The sequence below is a fragment of the Sinocyclocheilus rhinocerous genome, unplaced genomic scaffold (genome assembly GCF_001515625.1).
Source record: "Sinocyclocheilus rhinocerous isolate Xijiao unplaced genomic scaffold, SAMN03320098_v1.1 scaffold249, whole genome shotgun sequence".
In the NCBI taxonomy this organism is placed as follows: domain Eukaryota; kingdom Metazoa; phylum Chordata; class Actinopteri; order Cypriniformes; family Cyprinidae; genus Sinocyclocheilus; species Sinocyclocheilus rhinocerous.
In genome coordinates, this window is record NW_015666483.1 from 627,976 (window position 1) to 650,118 (window position 22,143).

The 22,143-nt window shown below is 35.8% G+C and overlaps 1 protein-coding gene and 1 long non-coding RNA gene across 4 annotated transcripts; one reads left to right on the plus strand and one right to left on the minus strand.

The window, feature by feature from the left end:
- Positions 1 to 1,022: 1,022 nt before the first annotated feature.
- On the minus strand, positions 1,023 to 1,982 carry LOC107732338 (uncharacterized). 2 transcript variants are annotated; one of them, XR_001638864.1, is made up of 4 exons: positions 1,945 to 1,982; positions 1,489 to 1,646; positions 1,349 to 1,391; positions 1,023 to 1,153 (listed from the first exon to the last, which is right to left on the minus strand). It is a non-coding gene; the product is annotated as an uncharacterized LOC107732338 (long non-coding RNA). The 2 variants fall into 2 exon arrangements; XR_001638865.1 differs by lacking the exon at positions 1,945 to 1,982 and adding an exon at positions 1,824 to 1,841.
- A 246-nt stretch (positions 1,983 to 2,228) lies between these two features.
- Positions 2,229 to 21,915, plus strand: gemin5 (gem (nuclear organelle) associated protein 5). 2 transcript variants are annotated; one of them, XM_016543630.1, is made up of 28 exons: positions 2,229 to 2,481; positions 2,556 to 2,710; positions 3,767 to 3,948; positions 4,048 to 4,199; positions 6,536 to 6,637; positions 6,739 to 6,871; positions 6,972 to 7,134; positions 8,935 to 9,147; positions 9,253 to 9,338; positions 9,529 to 9,611; positions 9,960 to 10,096; positions 10,172 to 10,245; positions 10,743 to 10,924; positions 11,093 to 11,232; positions 11,445 to 11,616; positions 13,300 to 13,518; positions 13,660 to 13,776; positions 14,457 to 14,579; positions 15,297 to 15,392; positions 15,504 to 15,641; positions 16,308 to 16,455; positions 16,547 to 16,666; positions 17,905 to 18,115; positions 18,335 to 18,589; positions 19,579 to 19,741; positions 20,405 to 20,855; positions 20,948 to 21,026; positions 21,639 to 21,915. In XM_016543630.1, exons 1-28 carry the CDS (start codon positions 2,340 to 2,342, stop codon positions 21,801 to 21,803), a joined length of 4,401 nt encoding a protein of 1,466 aa, XP_016399116.1. In that variant the 5' UTR covers positions 2,229 to 2,339; the 3' UTR covers positions 21,804 to 21,915. The 2 variants fall into 2 exon arrangements, with proteins under 2 accessions (XP_016399116.1, XP_016399117.1); XM_016543631.1 differs by having other exon boundaries at positions 20,951 to 21,026.
- Positions 21,916 to 22,143: the final 228 nt, after the last annotated feature.

A 22,143-nucleotide genomic window follows, 5' to 3' on the forward strand; every position in this document is an offset into this window, starting at 1 on the left:
TTGTGTATAATAAGTTTTCTATTTGAAAACATTTTAAAATGTATAGTTTATTCCTGTTTGGCAAAGCTATGTAAAAACGAAACGACATACTTGTTCTGACCTGCACTTACTAAAATATATAAGTGACCATACTACATTTTATTATATTTTAAGTGCTTAAAAACGACTTGCTGACAAATGGGTATAACCAAGTGGTTTGAAGGATAGTGTCAAGGATTTGTAAATATTTAAAAATGACAAATAATTAGTTAATGGGGGCTGCACTGTGATCATTAAATACAAGTGTTTTAATGTCATCAAATGATTCCTGTTCTAAATATGCCTGACAAGATTTTTTAGTAAATAAACTAGTCACACCGAATTACAGTTTTTTTTTCTGTACATTATGGTAGAAATGTATAATAGTCATTATTTTATATTTTAATGCACAGGGGGAAAATAACTTTTTTTAATTATTATTTTGGTTTTTGAAAACCCCCTTTCATCTTTGATCCACAAGATAAAACAAGAGCTGTGCTTGGTGTGATTTCTTTATTCTTCAGTTATTATTTACATGAGCACATTACTATAGGGAGTGAATAATTGTTCGGTTCCTCAGTTGCTCCACATACTCCTTGGCCTGGTCGAATCCTGTCTTCTGCTCAACTTTGGGCGGGACTCCCTCAACAAGCTTTACGAAGTAGTGGCAGTGCACTTTGTCCATGATGCCGAACATTCCACGTCCATGATAACGAATGCGCTTTAGGTATTTTCCCTTGCCAGAGAATGATTCAGCTGTTGAAGTCAGACCAAAAGAAAACATAATTCAGATGTTACAATTAACGGTTTAAACTGAAGTCCAAGAGCCGTGTTCATAAAATGACATTCAATCCAGAAAATAAATACATTACTCAAAATAAAATACAAAAGAAGCATACATAACATATAACACATCAAATATTGCCTTTTCATGCACTAAATGTAGATTAATTTTGTGTCTTAAGCAAAACCACCAATTAAATTAAATGAATTACTAACAGCAGGTCTGCGTGGTTCATCTTTCTGTTGTGGTGGATATACAATAAGACTTTTCCTTTCCCAGTGTTTGCTATTTAACTCTGTACTTGTGTGAAGACAAGACACCTGAGATAACGTCGATGAAGATCCAAGCAACCTAAATGGAGCCAGACAGATTGTAAAACAATAAATAGGCTGCGGCTCAAAACCTAGCATTAAACAGCACATTGATGCCCAAAAATGCTGTTTATCTAGGTAGCTAAGTGCGTTTTAAGACACAGTCACACGGATTTAATTAGTTTTCAGTCGGTGTCCTTTTACATTTCACAGCAACTGCATGTGATTTTCTTACCTAGAGCGAATATGTCCACAAGCACGACCAATGGCGGCTAAACCTATAAACAATGTCCATGTAATTTCCAGTTAAAACAAAATTAACTGAAATGCATATATACATGTAAATAAAAAGAAAGTATTTTTGGTTTGACTCACCAGCCCATGTCACCACGGAGGCCGCCATATTGATGATCACGGATGTCCGATTCGTGAGCGAATCGTTCTTTTGATTTGGATCTTTTCAGTGAGTCGGTTGAGCCGACACCTCCGTTAAAACGAAACCCCAGGTCTGATTTATTCGTTAGCAAATCCGACTGAAATGTAAAACATGTTTGTGAATTTTTATATTTTTCAGTGTCAATGCAAATATTTTGATTCTTAATGACTTTGCGTTGTGTTATTAGCTCAATTATGGCTGCAACAACTGGACAGGGACGCATTAAATTACAATATACTCCCATATATATCGAAAAACGGCAGTAAGTGCCTACATGGATTTACTGGTTTTAGAGTTTTAGAGCAGGTGATATGTCACTCCGCGATATCATTGACTGTCTCGAGATTTGGTCAAATAATACTTAAATGAATCGCTGAAGTGGTGTTTTGAACAACCTGAATGAACAGACTCTCGAAAATGAGAATCGGTTGAACATATTACGACGCTTTGCTTTACGGCAAATGTCCCTGCAGAATGAGTTCAAAGTTATACGTTGTATTATTTTTGGTTACATTTTTTCCAACAAAAATATTCTAATTACAAATAAGGCGTATGATATATATTTCTACCAATCTATCTATTGAATATGTCGGTCTTAAACAACGATTTGACTGTCTCTATGGTAACACTGTCCCTTCTCGCGTTCCGTATAATTTTTTACAGCTCACGCTGTTGATATTCGGCGGCCGGTATGTTTTCGGCAGCACGAGTAGATGTGAGAAGTGAATTCACTATCACTACCCGTGAATTTATCCTCTGATCTTGATGCAGCGGTCATTTTCTCTTTAAAATGCACCAACGACATCTGCCAGCGTCTCCAAACTGGTACTGTTCACGTTGCAGTGACATAAATGGAAAGGGAGTGCTGGGTTTTGGAGCAAAGAATACAATCTATCTGCTAAATGTGACTGCAGCATCTCCAGCAGTAACAGGTATGAGCTCAGGATGCTTTAATATAATGCTTTTTGCAAATTCACATTGATCTGATTAGACCTTCTTTCTGCAGGTGAACTCACTGGGCACACTGAAAGAGTTTCTGGTTTTGTATTTTGCTCCCATGATGGACAAGAACACATTTGTGCTAGCACTTCAGATGATAAGACAGTCAAAATCTGGGATGCTGAGCAGAAAATTCTGTTGAAAGAGCACAATGTCCACCAAGTGAGTGAATATTCTACCTGTCTTTCTTAAAGCATTGTAACTGGCTCACAGTTTGTTCCCTTAACAAGTTTTGTACTATATTACAGTTTTCTTTCTGCCATTTTCTACAGTGGTAAAAGTGTAACTTCCGGACTCAACAATAACATTTTTACTTGCCCGGACAACAGTTTCATTGCCTCCAAATGAAATAAATGTTATTTTTGTCAGTATATTTAACATTTTGTTAAATAAATAATTATAAGTATAGAGTAACTATAATAGTTATTTTATAAATAATTATTTCTATTTTTCATTAAACATCTTAGAATTAGATTTAGATTTTTGATTTGCTGTCAATATCAGGACATTTTTGCTTCTATATTGTAAAAGCCATGAAATCACTACTTAAATCAAGATGAAATCAAACTAAATTGATGGCATACAATGCAAAAAACTATTTGTTTCTAATTTTCTATCCATATCACAAGTTATTTGGACAACCACTTCTGTCATTCTGCTACAAAATGTAACACTGGTGAGGTGACATTTTTGCAATAACATAAAGGCCGGCACGAAACGTAAATTGCCATCATCTTTTCATCCCTATTGTGATATATGTATGAGAGAAACAGCTTCTAGAATGAGAAAATATTTCTAATTTACAATATAACTCCATGACAGCCATAAACTCATAACTGCTTTTGCTGCTTATATATTTAAGCAGAGTTTGCAACAACAATATCAAAATCGTCATGAAACAGAAATTATGATCATCTTTTCTTTTTTATTATTGTGACCAATATCCAAGTAAAATGTTTTTTCGAATGAGAAAAAGCGTAGGGTGGGACTAGTTTTTTTTTTCTCTCCCCATCATGATTTTTTTTTTAATAATAATGTGCATGAATAAATCATTTATAATAAACAATGCAGTATTCCATAAAAGGTATGAATTATGTCTATATGTCTATTTTGATTTCATGGTGACTTAAAATATATTACAAAATACCGACTTCAAGTTTGCAAGGCATAGAACATCATAGAAAATCATGGTGACTGACATACCATATGTTTGAACAGAGCACCATCTCTGCAGTCCACTGGTCTCCGGTGCAGAAACTTCTTCTAGTCACTGGAGATGAAAAGGGCATTGTGGTGTGCTATTGGTTTAGCAGTAATGACACCCAGAGCTTCTTCCCTGAACCTCGAACAATCTTCTGCTTATCCTGCTCTCCACATGAGGAAAACTACATCGCAGTGGGGTAAAGGCTCGTTGTATAATTATTCAATATGTGTTGTGATCATAGAGAGCTCTAGACTCATCAGTGGTGCATGCTAACTGTTTATGCTTCCTCTTAAAGGTATAAGGATGGAATGATAGTAGTGATAGACATCAGTAAGAAAGGGGAGGTAATCCATCGGCTGAGGGGGCATGATGATGAGATTCACGCATTGGCATGGTGCCCTCAACCCAGAGAAGAGCCTCTATATTGGCGATCAGAAGACAACACAGGTAATCAAGACATGCTTAAAGATCCAGTTTGCCTCAGTCAGTTATTACCATTAAGTGTTTGGGAGTTACACCAAATGACATTTCAAAATCTGAACTAACCTTGCCTTTCCCAAATGGGGAAGGGAAGTGCAGTGGGTTTGTGAGGTGATGAAAACCTAATAATTAATTTATTAACATTAAAATAAATAAAAAATGGTTCTGCACAATTAATTGAAATAAAATTGAAATTGTAATATATCTCATAAAAACATTATTATCAAATTAAAGGCTGGATTTTTAATTTTAAAAGAATATAGTACTGTAAGTTAGCTGCATTTTTCAGAGTAAAGAGCAGCACAACATGTTCTCTCTGCCAAAACCCTTTATCCATGAAGCATGTTTTATTAGATTGTGCTGGTTTTAACTCCGTGAGAAAACTTTTTTTATTCATTTAACTCTTTTGAAGAGATTTTTAACAGAGTTACTTCAAATACAGTTTTAGAGTTTAGCAAAAAAAAAAAAATTTTGTAAAAACACAATATAATTTAGCCATACATTTTCTCACCATGAAAATAGCCACAGAAGCTGACATGTTGTTAAACACAAACAAATAAACATAAAGTGCAGCACCATGGTTATTAAATTAACTAAAATTAAAACCATAAAAACTTTTGTTACTCGCAATAAAATAAGCTTTAAATGAATACTAAATTTTATTTTAGTTTAAATTTTATTTTATTTTAGTTTAAATTTTATTTAAAGAATAAACTTCAACTTATTTTATTTCAGCTAGTTGCCGAAGCAACATTTCTCAAGTTAAACTTGATGTACTAAAAAAACTAAAACAAAGCTGAAATTAAAGTTAATAAATACTATATAGACATATTCAAACTAACAAAAGCACACAACAAATTCTCTAAAATTAAAATGAGAACAGAGAAAATATAAAAATAAAAACAAAATATTAATAAGAATTGTAATAGATATATAATATAAATTCAAAATAACTCTTATTAGTAGGGGTGTAACGATACACGTATTCGTATTGAACGTTTGGTACGAGGCTTTCGGTTCGGTATGCATTACAAACCGAACAATTCGTTGGACTAATCCTATTACATTTGGAAAATAAAAGAGCTTAAAGTGTGTGAAATATAATTTTCTCAGTGCCACTGCGCTCAACAAGACAGCCCAAACAACGTAACAGCGTCAGTTGCGCCAGTGGCGTAGCGGACGGCCCAGCGATAACCTCCCTTTGCTGGGTTGCGTCGAAAGACAATGATCTTGTATCGACGATAGCCAGAGATCTTGTCAAAAACATAAATTATTGACAATGTTAAGAGGATTTGGCATTTCCAATTAATGTAGGCCTGTTACATTCTTATTTTATTAGGCCTATTATGAAGTTACTTTTATTATTAAATTAAGATTACAATTAATTTGCCCCGAAATAATTACCACATAACTGACGCACTGTGAGGATAACAAAAGATTAGGCTATTTACTCCTCGATTAAAATGTTTCACAAAAAAAAAAGGTATTTTAAAACAGGTCTATTATACAATTAATTATAGGCCTATAATTAAAATATTAACACTGCAGTCATCAATAAAAATCAATGAAATAAAAAGCTTTTATTTTAAGCACCGACTTTCAAAAATAACCTGTTTAACACGAAATATGTTTCTTCTCATTTTTCTTCCACTATGTATGTATGGGCCACAAGAGAAATATTAAGGGAATAAATAAAAACAGTTAGCTATATACCATTATCAGCATATGTTGTAGTAGATTCGTCTATCGTCGTCTCTGAGAGAATATGCGGCGTCAGATGCCGAAAGCTCCGTCATTACTCCGTCATTACTCCGTCATTCCGTTTTTATTTTCACATTCTGCATAGTGAATTGACTGAGATTAAGACGTTCGCCGCATAAATCTTGCGCAAAGTTTGCACGTTGCTTATGTGATGTCCATTGGCTCACCTTCATGGTTTAAAACAGAAATATTTCCAACATTGCGATGTAACCAATTACCCCACCCCCCGTATCGAAAATGTACCGAACCGTGATACCAATGTGTCGTATCGAACCGAAACGTGAACTTTGTGCACCGTTACACCCCTACTTATTAGATATTTTATCTGTTTTCTTGCATGTCATGTGACCTTTAACTTACATCAGAGAACTGTGAACAAAGGAAAGAATATGTAAATAATTATTGAAATATTAATTTAAAATCTCAGGGGGACTTCAAGTATATTTTGCATCAAAGAGATTCAGCTGACAAAAAGATTAGTAACCCCTGAAATAATAGAGAAGACAAAATGATAAGTGACATGTCATTGACTCTTTCTATAGATGGAAGCAATGGGGTGACAGAAGGAGCAGAAATGGGGTGTTACCTGGCATCAGGTAGTCGAGATCAAACTGTGCGAATATGGTGCACAGCCAGAGGAAAAGGTAACAGAGAGACTCAATGCCCAAAGCTTGCACAAATAAAAAATGGTTTATAGTAGCTTTCAGGTGCAGGGTCATTTAGGTCACAGTGTGTCTCCTTTCAGGTGTAATGACCTTGAAGCTTCCCTTCCTGAAGAGACGAGGAGCAGGAGTTGATACAGCAGTAAAGGAAAGACTCTGGCTGACTGTCCACTGGCCTAAGGGGAGACCTTCACAGATTGTGTCCAGCTGTTTCGGGTATGGTTGTATAGATGAGATGCCAAACGGTTGTTTTGTGTCAGAGGATGTTTTCTTGTAAATGAACATGAGTTGACTCACTGTGAATGTTGGCGTGCAGTGGTGAGATCATAATGTGGGATCTCAAGAAGTCAGGCAAGCAGAAGTGGAGTCTGCTGGGCAGTTCCTCAGATGGACAGAATCACAGCCGTATCGTCTTTAACATGAGCTCATTTCGCTCTGGGGACAGAGAACTTCTGCTCAGTACCTCAATGGACAGAGAGGTGAGACCTTCCTCCCATAATATGTGCTTATAAACTGTTTTCACCTAAATGTGGTAATCTTTCAGTACCATGTTCTATGTATACTGTGTACCACCACAGAACTTCCTTAGAAGCAACATGCCCCTCAAATATGTGAGAAGGAAATTTATAATGCAATGTATACGGTTGAGGTCAAAAGTTTACATCGCCCTTGCAGAATCTGCAAAATGTTAATTATTTTACCAAAATAAGAGGGATCATACAAAATGCATGTTATTGTTTATTTAGTGCTGACCTGAATAAGATATTTCACATAAAAGACGTTTGCATATAGTCTACAAGAGAAAATAATAGTTGAATTTACAAAAATGACCCCTTTCAAAAGTTTACATCCATTGATTCTTAATAATGTGTTGTTACCTGAATGATCCACAGCTGTTTTTATTTTTGTTTAGTGGTAGTTGTTCATGAGTCCCTTGTTTGTCCTGAACAGTTCAACTGTCTGCTGTTCTTCAGAAAAATACTTCCGGTCCCACAAATTATTATTATTATTTTTTTTTTTTTAGCATTTTTGTGTATTTGAACCCTTTCCAACAATGACTGTATGATTTAGAGATCCATCTTTTCACACTGAGGACAACTGAGGGACTCCTATGCAACTATTACAGAAGGTTCATACACTCACTGATTTTGAATTTGAAGATCAGGGTTAATTTAAAGGAACACTCCACTATTTTTGAAAATAGGCTCATTTTCCAACTCCCCTAGAGTTAAACAGTTGAGTTTTACCGTTTTCTAATCCATTCAACCGATCTCCGGGTCTGGCCGTAGCACTTTTAGCTGTAGCTGGGGTGTGAAGTAACGAATTACAAATACTCACGTTACAGTAATTAAGTAGTTTTTATCAGTAATTGTACTTTTTTGAGTAGTTTAAAAATTGTGTACTTTATGCAATGATATTACGCAGTTAAGAAAAATATAGAAACTCTTTGGTCATTTTTGTGTGAGATGCTAACGGTCTAATCAGATTCAATGATCTATGCTAAGCTACAGCTAAAAGTGCTACCGCCAGACCCGGAGATCAGCTGAATGGATTCGAAAACGGTAAAACTCAGCTGTTTAATTTTAAGTTGGAAAATGAGCCTATTTTCAAAAAATAGTGGAGTGCTCCTTTAACTTATTTTGTTTTCCGGGAAACTTAAGTATCATCTGTAGGGCAGTACTAAATGAAAAATAAGATATTTAGGCAAAATAACAAAAATGTACACACATTCATTCTGTTCAAGAGTTTTTACCCAACCCTCATAAACCCCCCATCCCCCCACCCTGCTCTTAATGCATCGTTTTTACCTTCTGGAGCATCAGTGAGCGTTTGAACCTTCTTTAATAGTTGCATATGAGTCCCTCATTTGTCCTCAGTGTGAAAAGATGGATCTCAAAATCATACAGTCATTGTTGGAAAGGGATCAAATACACAAAAATGCTACAAAAAAAACAAAGAATTTGTGGGACCTGAAGAATTTTTCTGAAGAACAGCAGGCAGTTTAACTGTTAAGGACAAACTATCACTAAACAAAAAAACACAGCTGTGGATCATTCAGGTAAGAAAACTGTATTAAGAATCAAGTGGATGTAAACTTTTGAACGGGGTCATTTTTATAAATTCAACTATTATTTTCTCTTGTGGACTTTATTTAAACGTCTTTTATGTAAATTCCAAACAAACTAAAATGGCTCGCCCTCACCCGTTTAGATTTTTGTCTATTTATTATCATTCTTAGATTTTCTTGATTCAAATCATTCAATCCATTGTCATTTTAGATTAAGTGTTGGGACCTGGCATCTCTGGAATGCTGTTGGACTCTGCCCACTCTGGGTGGGTTTGTGTACTGTCTCAGCTTTTCTCCAGTTGGCACCGGCTGCCTGGCTCTAGGCATCGGGGACAGCATGATCCGGGTGTGGAACACCCTGTCTATTCAGAACCAATATGACATCAAGACATTCTGGCAAGGGGTCAAATCTAAAGTCACAGCCGTGAGTCAGATGTTTTTTAAGTCACATTTATATTTCCCTCAGTACCATCCAGTTAGTTCGAAATCAAGGCCATAAATGCCTTTTTTGCTCCTATCTCTGTTCCAGTTGGCATGGCATCCACTAAAAGAGGGCTCTCTGGCGTTTGGTACAGATGACGGTAAAGTGGGCATCTATGAGGTTTACTCTAACAAGTAAGAACAACAGATATACAATCAATTTTCACTATTTTTGGTCTGTATATATGCATATGAAGTGTTGCAATTTCTTAGGTTCATTTAAATGCAAGGTTTAATATGCAATATATTATTTATAAAATTGGCTTGGATTGAATTTAGTTTGATTTAATTTAAATGTAATTTCATTATTTGTTTTCACACACAGGCCGCCTCAAATCTCAAGCACTTACCACCGCAGAACCATCTACTCCCTCTCATGGGGCCCTCCTGTGCCGCCCATGTCTTTTGGTAAGTTAATTCCTAAACTACACACAAACCCACATGGGCCAGTAAACATTGAACTTGGAATAGCACCAAGAACAATCCATCAGCAATAAGTGATGCCCAGCTCCTCTTAAACGCACTCCGCAATTGAGCGAGTGTGGACAAATTGCTTTCTTTCCCCCTGTTGATTTTGTTGGATAATCAAGGAATGAAAACTTAATTTCACCTCACCGCTGAGAAATGACACATTCATCACTGTATCCATCTCCGATGCTCAAGGAGGTGGAGATAATTGCTTTTGTTTGTTAAGAGGGATATAAATAATAGTAACAGTGATGTTGCTGCTAATAATTATGTATGTGTGTGGCACAGGGGGATCAGGAGACAAGCCGTCCTACAGCTTATACAGCTGTGCTGGAGAGGGGGTCATCTTCCAGCACGACCTCTGGAAGCTCTCAGGGGAGGCCAGTAACATTGACAAACTCATCCGAGACACCAACAACATCAAAGTAAGATGAAAAATAATTTGTTCATATTCGTCTTTATGTATATTTTTCTAAATAAAATATTATTCTGTTATCCAGCACAAGATCCCCCCCCATACAGACCTCAGCTGGAAGCCGGACGGCAGTGTTTTGGCCATTGGAAATGAAGATGGGTAATAATGTTGATCAAAACTATTTCCTCTTCCTCAAGTAATAAATTGATTAATTATACTGTATTTATCAATCTCTAAATCATTTATTAGTCTAGATAAGTAATAATCTATACCCCCTTGCACTGCACAATGTATAATTTATAAAACGAGGGGAAAAAAATTGTTAATTTATACAACATGAAATGTTATGAAAATAGAAGTATACGCTAATGTTTGTAAGTTTGAGGTCTGATTTATTTATTTACTTATTTTATTTGTTAATATAATGTTTCTCCACATGGCTTTGATTACATCAGCAGAAAAGAAAAATCATTTTAGGGATACAGAAATGCAAGATTATGAATGCGACCATTTTATTTCTTTAGATGAATAGTGTTGTGTTTCTTCAGCTGAATCATGCACAATTTGATTTCATGGTATCTTATGCAATAATGTAGAGTGCTATGTATCAAAGAGTTTGTGTCAAGTGTCTCACTCCATAAGTGTTTTTGTTTTAGGTCTATAGAGATATTGAAGGCTCCCATGCTGAAGCTCTTGTGCACAGTGCAGCAGCATCATAAGATTATTAATTCACTGCGTTGGCATCATGAACACTCCTCTCAGACTGAGCTGCAGTATCTGCTGGCATCTGGCTCCAGTAATGCCATAGTCTATGTCCATGACCTAAAGAGCGTCATTGGTGAGAATCAGCTTTTCATCCTTGTTTGATTGTTCTTGTATCTATACTTGTTGGCTATTCTGTGCATATAGAAAATACTACGGGTATAGTTAGAATAGTATGGTATTCCGAGCATAGCCAACCATAACCATGTATATGTTTTTCTCTTTTTTTTTTTTTCTGTTACAGAAACTCCATCAGAGAGTCCAGTGCTGATGACTGAACCTTTTAGAATTCTCTCTGGTCACACCAACAAAATCACCAGCCTAGCCTGGAGCCCCCATCATGATGGCCGTCTGGTGACAGTGAGTTATGATGGAACTGCTCAGGCAAGTAATTTCTTTTTTTGCTAAAAGTGATTAAAAAATTAAATTATAAAAAAAACTACTTGTTTCCCAATAATATCATGGGAATCAAGGTTATTTTATCTGGAAATTTGATGAAAATATAATAAACAATATTGTGATTTGGAATATCCAGTTTTAAATTTGATGAGTATGGATTGTCCTAATAAACTAATAATTATTAATGATTTTCACAGGTGTGGGATGTGCTGAAAGAGGAGCCGGTGTGTAACTACAGGGGTCACTCAGGCCGACTACTGTGCGTGCAGTGGTCCACTGTTCACCCAGACATAGTCTGGACCGGTGGAGATGACTTCACCCTCCATGAATGGGCCGTATCCAAGCAGGAACACGTCACACCTCCGAAGAGTATGTATACCATCATATTTAACATCAGTATATACACAAGTAGAGCTTATTGTGAATTAAATGTCTGTTAGAAGAATAATTTGCCCTAGAAATGAACCTTTTTTATCATCATTTACTAGAGCTGGGCTGTATGACAATATCCTTTTGTGAGCGTGGTGTAACGTGTGTATCACTGGATATAGCCTATTGTTTATTTCATGGTATGTAAATATAGCAGTGTAGCACATTATTAAAATTTATTGATATGCAAGAGTGATATAAAAAAACATGCATTAATGAGAAAATAAAGAGCTGGAAGTGCTTGTTGTTAAATAGTTATTAAGCGCAGTAAGCTATGAACAAGGAACTCAATGCGGTGCTCATGCTGACTGACACAGCCAAAGCGTGCACAGAAAGTCGCCTCTCTGAAGCCTTTACCAACAGTATGTGATTATGAATTCAGTTCTCTTTCTGGGTCTTATTGCGCTCGAATGGTCAAATGCACACATGTCTCAATGCCTAATGTGTGGAGTATTTACATAAACACAGTCAGTTATATCCTAAGTGAAGGTAAACAGTTGGCGTAAATCGGATGTGTATATTGGGTCCATGCATTCGGTCTTAAAGAGACAAGAGCCAAATAAACTTGCTTCTGCTTGTGTCATTAATGTTAACCAAACAACAAAAGACAAAGAGAAACTCAATCACATCTCTTGACTGAATCACTTTTGTATGTTTAATAAGAATCAATTCATATTTGAAGTGTTTTAGTTTTACATTTGATTATACAATTTCTGTAGTATTTCTTACATGGAAAACAAACTGAAGCTACAAAAGTTTAAAGGGGTCATATGATGTTGCTAAAAAGAACATTATTTTGTGTATTTGGTGTAATCAAATGTGTTTATGTGGTTTAAGGTTCAAAAAACACAATATTTTCCACATACTGTACATTGTTTCTCCTCTATGCCGCACCTTTCTGAAACGCGTAGATTTTTACAAAGCTCATCGGTCTGAAAAAGCGAGGTGAGCTGTGATTGGCCAGCTATCCAATGCGTTGTGATTGGCCGAATACCTCAGGCGTGTGATGGAAATGTTACACCCCTTACCATATGATGCCGTGTCCCGGAGCGATGAGATAAAAACATTAAAACCCATTATAAACTAGGCATTTGTTGCATCCAGTGGGGACATAATTACGGATTATAATGACTTATACTGTCTTTTTACGCGTTGCGTTGCATCGTGCTGCGTAAACATAAAACCCCATGTCTGCATTGGTTACTGAAACCACGCCTTCTTTCTTTGCGTGCACATTTGGGCGCATTATGCAAATATTTCCACATAGTGAGGTAGATATGTGGGGCGTGTTTAAACGAGGCGTTTTAGGAGGGCGTGGACCAGTCTTAACTTTTATAAAGAATATCGCTTTGGATTTTTGAGACTTTAGTCTTTGCAACTTTAGGGATCTTATCTATTCACAAACAGCTTGTAACACTCCAAAGAGAAAGGAAAACATGAAATCGCATCATATGACCCCTTTAATATGTATTCTTGTTCTATTGTATTTGTCATGTTGTTTGTAATTTGCTTTTTTTTTTCATGTTTTTAAGAAATAGAGCTAAAAGCTCTAAAATATATAAATGAGATATAAATAATTTTAATCATTAACTGTACACATACCTTTAATGTTTTCATCAACAGCTAAGAAACGTGTTGAGATGGGGAAAAAGAGAGGACCGCAGAAAAAGTCCAAGAAGAAAAAGAAGGCACCAGAAAAAGGAGGGATGAAGGCAGAAGAAAGGGAATTGCCTTTAGGTGAAGAAATTAAAGGAGCAGCAGGCAGTGGAGCAGAAGAGGGCCAATCAGACAATGACGAGGAGGAAGAGGAGAGGGAGAACACAGACGGTCCATCCGTCACGGGTAACGGCCCATCTTTCCTGCTTTCATCTCTCGCTGTCTCTTCCGCTTCCTCTGCTTTTGTGCTTCCAGTGCAGTCTTTGAAATGTCACTCCGGTTGTCTGGGTGTCGTCTGATGAATAACCTTTATCATTGGGGTCACAGGCTGGTCCAGAGAGAGCAGTGTGGACACACGTGGCACTGAGAGGGTTCAGAATGGAGAAAAGTTCAGTCATGCAGTTAAAAGGGAGGTCAAAGAGGAAAAGAAAAGAGAGAAACCAGGTCAGTCTCTGCTTTCTCTGTGTGCAGTCAAGATATTTTTCTCATTATCTTGCAACTTACTCTTTTTTTTTTTTTTAAACGTGCATCATGCAGAAAAACTGATTATGAAATATCAATATCAATAATATATTGTTCAGATTCTGAATTGATTGTAAAATGCAGCTAAATAAATGCATTTGTGACCACATATTCTATAATAATTGCGGCTTGTTGATGCATTGCTTGGCAACTGTAATGGTCGGTTAGTATTGTAATTATTATTGTATATAATAATAATTAGTATTATGGTTATTAACAATAATATTAGTTGATTAATAATTTATTAGTTAATTTAATTTATCAATTAATATTAAATAAGTTTAAATAAATACATTAATAGAAAAAAAAATATGTATGATGTTACGTGTCATTGACATTGAAATCAAAAACATTGGAAAGGCTGCTATGGTATATCGCAGGGTTCCTCAAATCTTGCCCTGGAGGGCCAATGCGCTGCAGAGTTTAGCTCCAACCCTGATAAAACTCACCTACCTGTGATTTTCTAATGATCCTGAAGACATTGATTAGCTTGCTCAGGTGTGTTTGATTAGGGTTAGAGCTAAACTCTGCAGGAAAGTGGATCTCGTGGGCCAGATTTGAGGATCCCTGGTATATCGTTTACTTTTTTCATAAAATTTTAGATCTGTCTTTAAAAAAGAGAAAGCCACGCTCCATTCTCCCATTGAGTACTTCTATGGATCACCGACCCAAAGAGGAACTTCAACAGGACTGTCTGACACTCGCAGCTGTAAGATACTCACATGGTAAGTCAGGAGCCCAACATCAGATTTATGAACATATACAGTGGGTACGGAAAGTATTCAGACCCCCTTAAATTCTTTACCCATGTTTTGAAGATAAGCATATATTAAGTTATTAAATTGAAATGAATAAATCTCTGAGATGTTTACTGAGGTATAATACTGCAATAGTCTTGGTGAGATACTTTCTGTCTCAGAAAAGGCTTGGTGTTTAAGTAAAATGCTTAAAATGAAATGCTGAAAGATTAATCAAATGCAATTCATGAAATTTCCGAAACATCATTAACAAAAAAAATTAAAATGTTGTTTTGGCCTTTCACCATAGCATGACCATGGGATTCAATTATTTACCATGGACTGTCATTTTTGACGTCATTTTTAATTTTTTTATGTAAAATTTCTTAAGCTTTCCAATATTGTAAAATATTATTACAATTTAAAATAACTTTTTCAGTTTTAAAATGTAAATGGTTCCTGTGGTGACAATGCTGAAGTTTCAGCAGCCATTACAAAAAAGCAAACCTTAAAAATAAAATCTTTTGTAACATTTTCAATATTTTTACTGTCTCTTTTTATCAGTTTAATGTGTCCTTGCTGTATAAAAGTATTAATTTCCTTCAAAAAAAAAAAAAGAGACAATGAGTGAAATGAGTGACACAATGAGAAGAAACAAGTAGTTACAATGTACATAGCGTATTTCCTTTCCCTTCTGGTTCTCAGGGCAAAGCAGAGCATGTGTTCCAGGATCTGCAGATCATATTCAGCTTGGCCTGTTCACAGACAGGGATGCCCTCTACAGGATGTTTCAGGAGGAAGGTGAGTCAGGCACAGAAACAGCTGAACCCAGTGTAGGGTAGTGTCAGTATCTGCTAGTATGCTGAAGATATGAGGTGAATCATGGAGTCACTGATGTGGTGTTTTGAACAGAGGAGAGCCACGTGGAGGCTGGTCATTATGACTCAATGGTGTATCTGAGGCTGTGGAAAGGAGATCTGATTGGAGCAATAAATCTTGCTGTGGAGAAAGGAGAACTGACTGACCATCTCCTCAGTTTAGCTCCAATGGGTAAGACATCTGGCAGTATTATGGCTGTTGAACAAAGTTTTATTTTATCTGTAAAGTAAAAAATATCTATAATTATAAAAACAAAGTAAATGTAAATAAATAAAAAATATAATTATTCATATATATTTTTATTTTAATGGGTCAATATAAATGACCCATTTACATTCAATGTCAGAAATGTCAAAAAAAAGTAAAACAGACTTAATTTCTTGAAAAATACGTGACAAACTTTTATTAAAAATTTAAAAATAGTTACCAGCAATTGTGGTGTAACAAACATGTTGTTTTCATGTGATATGTAAAAAAATTTTTGACATATGGCAAGGTTTGTACAAGTAGAATGACCCCAAGAAAATTCATGATTTTTTACTTTTACTTTTGTTTTTGTTATTGAATTACACACACATAATGGTTTGTACACACATTTTCAAAGATGTCATTAACAATTACTACTTTAGATTTTATACTTTATATATGGTTACACCACTTTACATTTCCAAGCCATTAAAACTTCAAACTTTTGGTTAAAATTAGGTATAAATATTTTTTTAAAAATCACACAAGCAGAAACACAAAGGTCTGTAGGTTCTATAAATTTGGCACATTCATTTAAAGATTTCTCTTTATTTTTCTGGACATCCCTATTTGACATTGACCCTCTCTCAGCTGGCTATCAAGTGTGGGCCAGGACTGTAGAGGCGTATGTGAAGCAGCTCTGCCAGCACGAGCAGTTCCTCAAAGCAGCATCACATCTCGTCTCCATCCATAAACTCTATGAGGCCATCAACCTTCTGAAGAGCCACCAGTTCTACCGGTTAGAAACATCACAATAGGCAATTGTGTGTTATGTCAGTAGTGTTTGGCCTGAGCAGAAGGCAATGTTTGTGTTTACATTAAATCCTCAGGGAGGCCATAGCTTTAGCAAGAGCCAGACTCCAGCCAGAGGACCCTGTGCTGAAAGATCTCTACATGAGCTGGGCTGCAGTGCTTGAAAAGGATGGCCATTATGCTGCTGCAGCAAAATGGTAAGTGAAAACAAATTGGAAAACAATGTAGAGGTCTAAAAACATGCATGTGGAGGTATGCGCATAAGATGTCAGGCAGCTGCAGTAAATATATATTTTTTTTGTAATTAAGTTAATTTAAAATATGTAATGTACAATTAACTGAATATCAATTTAAGATTTACTAGATCTTAATATTATATATATAATTTAATTGTTGTATACAGTCCAGGATGTGTGTATATATTGTATTAATTCCCTAGGTTGCATTCAATTAAAAAAAATCACAAGTAAAAAATTATATAAAAAGCAAAAAAGGAGGTTTATTGGCAAAACAAATAAATAAATAGCTGGATCAAGGTTATCAGAGTTCAACAGGGTTACTCCAAGTGTTGGTCATCATGAGCCCTGCACAATCACATATGCGAAAATAGACTAACAGAAAAATATACATGTAGAGAGGTATACTGGGAAAGATACATACATTCAGGGAGTGAATGTCAAGTCAAGTCACCTTTATTTATACAGTGCTTTTAACAATACAGATTGTGTCAAAGCAACTGTACAGCATTAATTAGGAAAATAGTGTGTCATTAATGCAAAATGACAATAGTAAACATGCAGTTTTCAGTTAAAGGCAGTTCATCATTGAATTCAGTGATGTCATCATCCAGCTCAGTTCAGTTTAAATAGTATCTGTGCAATCAAGTCGACGATATCGCTGGAAATTAAGTGTCCCCAACTAAGCAAGCCAGAGGCGACAGCGGCAAGGAACCAAAACTCCCATCGGTGACAGAATGGAGAAAAAACCTTGGGAGAAACCAAGCTCATTCGGGGGGCCAGTTCTCTTCTGGCCAGACAAAACCAGCAATTCAATTCTAGGCTGCAGCAAAGTCACATTGAGCAGAGGACTCGACTGGTTCCTGTGGTCTTGTCCCGGTGGCCGTCTGAGACAAGATCTTTGCTGGGAATCTGTCTCTGGGGCTCATCTAGTTGTCCTGATCTATGCTGACATTCAGGGCTGTAGAAGTCCTCTCTAGGTGCTGATCCACCATCTAGTCTGAATAGATTTTTTAGGTCCTATAATTAACACTTCTGTTTATTCAGAATTTAGCAGTAAGAAATTACTCGTCATCCAGTTTTTTTATATCGACTATAGAGAGATACAACCACGATCACGAATGTATGAGATAAAATTAATTAATGTGATTAAAAACTATTTAAACTGACTACAAAAGTATTTTCTTTCTTCACCTCAGTTACCTTGCCGCAGACTCGAGCTTTGATGCAGCTAAAGTGATTGCCAAGAAGGGGGATGTGATATCGCTTAGGACTGCGGCTAATCTGGCGCAGATATCAGGAGAAAGTGAGCTTGCACATTCTCTCTCTCTGAGGTGCGCCAAAGACTTGATGCTCTTCCAGGACTGGGCTGCAGCACAGAAAGTCCTGAGGATGCAAGACTCACTTTTGGTTAGTTTTCAGCTGTCTTCACTGCTGGATTTAGATACGCATGTATGTTCAATAAATTGGTATGCTAGATTGACACTGATATGAATATTATTTTTATTTATGCAGGTTTTCCTTTAGTAGGTTTTGCTCTTGACATTAGACATTTTTCTATTGCCAGTAATACGTTTTAATATTAGAAAATAAATATTATGAAACATCTTTCACTCCTGCTCTTCACAGGGTCACAGACTGGTGTTTTGTGTTAATGAGATCCTCACTCAAAGACTGGCAGATACAGATGTGGTCACCTGGAGTGTGGCTTCTTCACACACCTGGTCTAAGTCCTGTGATGAGAACTTCCTCTCCACGGTGCACAGAGTGTGGCAGAGTGAGTTTGGAGTGGCGGCCGCTGACCTGGTCAAAGTGAAAACGCTCCATCAACAGTTGAGAGCCATTGAGAATCCTCCTGCCACCACTAGTGTTCCTCTGAAGCAAGTATGTGTGAAAATAAGATGCCAACAGATACACTTTTCATACTGCAGACTGACAGATCTAGTATAATATAAAAAATATTTTATTTAATGAATTAAACAGACAAAAATGCATGATAATATTGAACTTGGCAACATCTGTATAATATAATATAATACGTTTTTATTAAATTACACCGATAAAAATGGTTGATATTAAACTGAGAAGCATCTACAGGTGCATCTCAATAAATTAGAATGTCGTGGAAAAGTTCATTTCAGTAATTCAACTCCAATTGTGAAACTCGTGTATTAAATTCAGTGCAAACAGACTGAAGTAGTTTAAGTCTGTGGTTCTTTTAATTGTGATGATTTACAATATTTGAATACAAAAATTGTTTTACTAACCCCATATAATTTATAGCTAATGTATAATTTAAATAAATATATCATTATTCTACTTGTATATTTTTGTGTGTTCATATTGTGTAAAACAAGTTTTAAATCACCTTAGAACATTCTGTTGACTATAAGTAATGTTGCATCTATGTGTCAACTAACTTTCATTAGAGTATTACTAGACTGTCTGTCTGCTAACTATCTGCTAACTCTCTGTTTGGTCACCCAACAGACATTATGCTGACTATAAGTATCTTTACAAGTACATGTAAACTTAGTCTAACCCTGCCAGTCCACTAATACTCTACTAAGACTTTAATAAGAGCTAGTAGACATGTAGGTGCAGTTTTACTTGGTCAACAGAATTTGCAGAAGTGACCATCAAACTATAAAGTGAAACCCAACATTGTTTACTATAGATTACTGTGTACTATTATATAATTATGTTAGCATTACATCAGCCATTCAGTTATCTATTATAGTGTTCACCCTTGTCTCTAGATCATTTTTGACCAGAATGTTTTTGAGAGACAACACCGAATTAGAAAAAAGTAAGATATCTCTTTGATGTCATCATCAAATTCACCAATCTTTCATTTATCTTTTATTCCTCAGCTCTTATTTCACATCTCATTGGACGTGACACTGTGTGCTTTGAGTCAGCTGTTGTGTGATTGGCCATCTGTTCTAGAAGATCTGCTGCGAGCTCTTACTCGAGGTTCTGAGGTGGGACACTTTACGCTAATGACGGAGGTGTGCCAGCTGCTTCTAACACAAGGTTAGAGATATCAATATGTGTTTTGAGATGAGATGAAATGAAATCGCTCCAAATGAACTTTAAAGTGAACAGTTCACATTATGGATAGGCACATTTAAACAGTGAAGACTATGTAGCATAACATACAATTTAAGTAGTATTTCTTATTTCTAGTGCTTGATTTTTTTTCATGTAGGTCTATTTCATTTGTCTTTGTTCTATTGTAGTTTTGAATCACTGACCGTTTAGTATTAGTTTTTTGTGATATTGAAATGGATTATGGGAATTGTGAAATTTCAATGGTATCAAAAATTTGGATGATATAAAAACCTTACTTCAAGCAAAAATAAATATATCATGATATATATCATTATCGTGAAATTTTACTCATATTGTGATATCGTGATATTTTTTGTAGTATTTCTTATTTCTAGTGCTTGATTTTTTTTTCATGTAGGTCTATTTCATTTGTCTTTGTTCTATTGTAGTTTTGAATCACTGACCGTTTAGTATTAGTTTTTTGTGATATTGAAATGGATTATGGGAATTGTGAAATTTCAATGGTATCAAAAATTTGGATGATATAAAAACCTTACTTCAAGCAAAAATAAATATATCATGATATATATCATTATCGTGAAATTTTACTCATATTGTGATATCGTGATATTTTTTTTAATGCAGGTTTGGAGTCTGTGACATTCTATAAACAGAAACTAGACCCAACTGATGAAAGAAGCTTGGTAATTTCTCAAAGTGTGGAGGCGTTTGTCTGTTATCAGCTCATGTATAAGAAATGGTGGAACTACAGTGCTGAAACATCAGCTTTGACCAATAACACCTTCAGCAATGGTCTCTGTTTAACAGAGAAGAACCACAGTGAAGTTGAAGCAAACTGTAACGAGGAAGCTCAATCTGATGTCATTTTCTCTGAGGGCTTCTGGAAGGTTCTTCTCTCTGAACCTCACGCCAATCTTCAGGCCACCCAGAGAGCCATAGCAGAGATTCAGAGGAGAGTCACTAGCCTCATTCAACAGCACAACCAGTGTAAAGACTCTCATGAGAGCTCACAAGCACTTAGTACTTCTCAATCTGAAACTTCAGAGGAACATGGAGGATCTTTGAGTGGGAAAAGGTATTTCTAAGGCTGTACCCTCTGAATCGTTTGTGCTTTGATTCTGGTGCGTCAAAGAAGTGTCTTAACAGCTCCTTTTTGTCTCTCTTAAGCAGTGAATCTCTCTCTACTCTGACTGCCCAGCTTGCTGAACACCACAAAGTGCTCACTGCTCTTCCTGAGCTTGTCAAAGTAAGTGGCTCTGTCTGTTTAACATGCATAATATTTTAAGGCCGCTGTAAGTTTCTTATTATCATCATCATCATCAATAATAGTAGTAACTTATTATTGTTATCAATAACAATACATTTTTTCTTATATGTGACCATGGACCACAAAACTTTGAGAAAAATTGAGATTTCTACATCACCTGAATAAATAAGCTTTCCATTGATGTATGGTTTGTTAGGATAGGACAATATTTGGCTGAGTTTCAACGATTTGAATATCTGGAATCTGGGGTGCAAAAAAATCGAGAAAATCGCCTTTAAAGTTATTCAAATGAAGTTCTTGGCAATGCCTAGTACTAATCAAAAATTAAGTTTTGATATATTTACGGTAGGAAATTTACAAAATATCTTCATGGAACATGATCTTTAGCTACGTAATATCCTAATGATTTCTGGCATAAAAGAAGAGGCAATAATTTTGATCCATACAATGTACTGTTGGCAATTGCTACAAATATACCCGTGCGACTTATGACTGGTTTTGTGGTCCAGGATCACATATATTGTTATCAATATATAATTGCACATGAGATGCATATTATTATAATCACATCTCCCCCCCCCCCCTTTTTAGAAATACTCATTTCCAGATGTCATGGAATGTTGTATCGTCCTGCTGCACATGGGAAAATATCTTACTCCATTTCCACAGCACATCTGCTCCAAGGCAACAACTTTGTTGTGCAAATATGGAACTACAGAATCGCTCTGTAAAGCCTGGAAGAGACTGACACAATAACAGTTATAGCACTTAAAGTGTTTTTGATATGCAATTATTGTTGTTTGATATGCAATTATTGTTGTTTGATATGTAAAATTCACTTGACTATTGTATGTAATAAAAACAATCCCCCACAATTTACTGTTGTTACTGAAGCAATAGATTCTGTAATTCAGGGATTATCCAATGTTTTTTGTCGGCTATACATCTTTGACTTAAAATGTTTACTTGAAGTGTGCCAAGATTTTAAATTATTTCAATAATTGAATACATTTGCATGTTCATGCTTCGCTGTAGGTTAATTATCACATGACCAAGTGGTAAATATAAAATATTTAATCTTTTTATTAGATTTTTA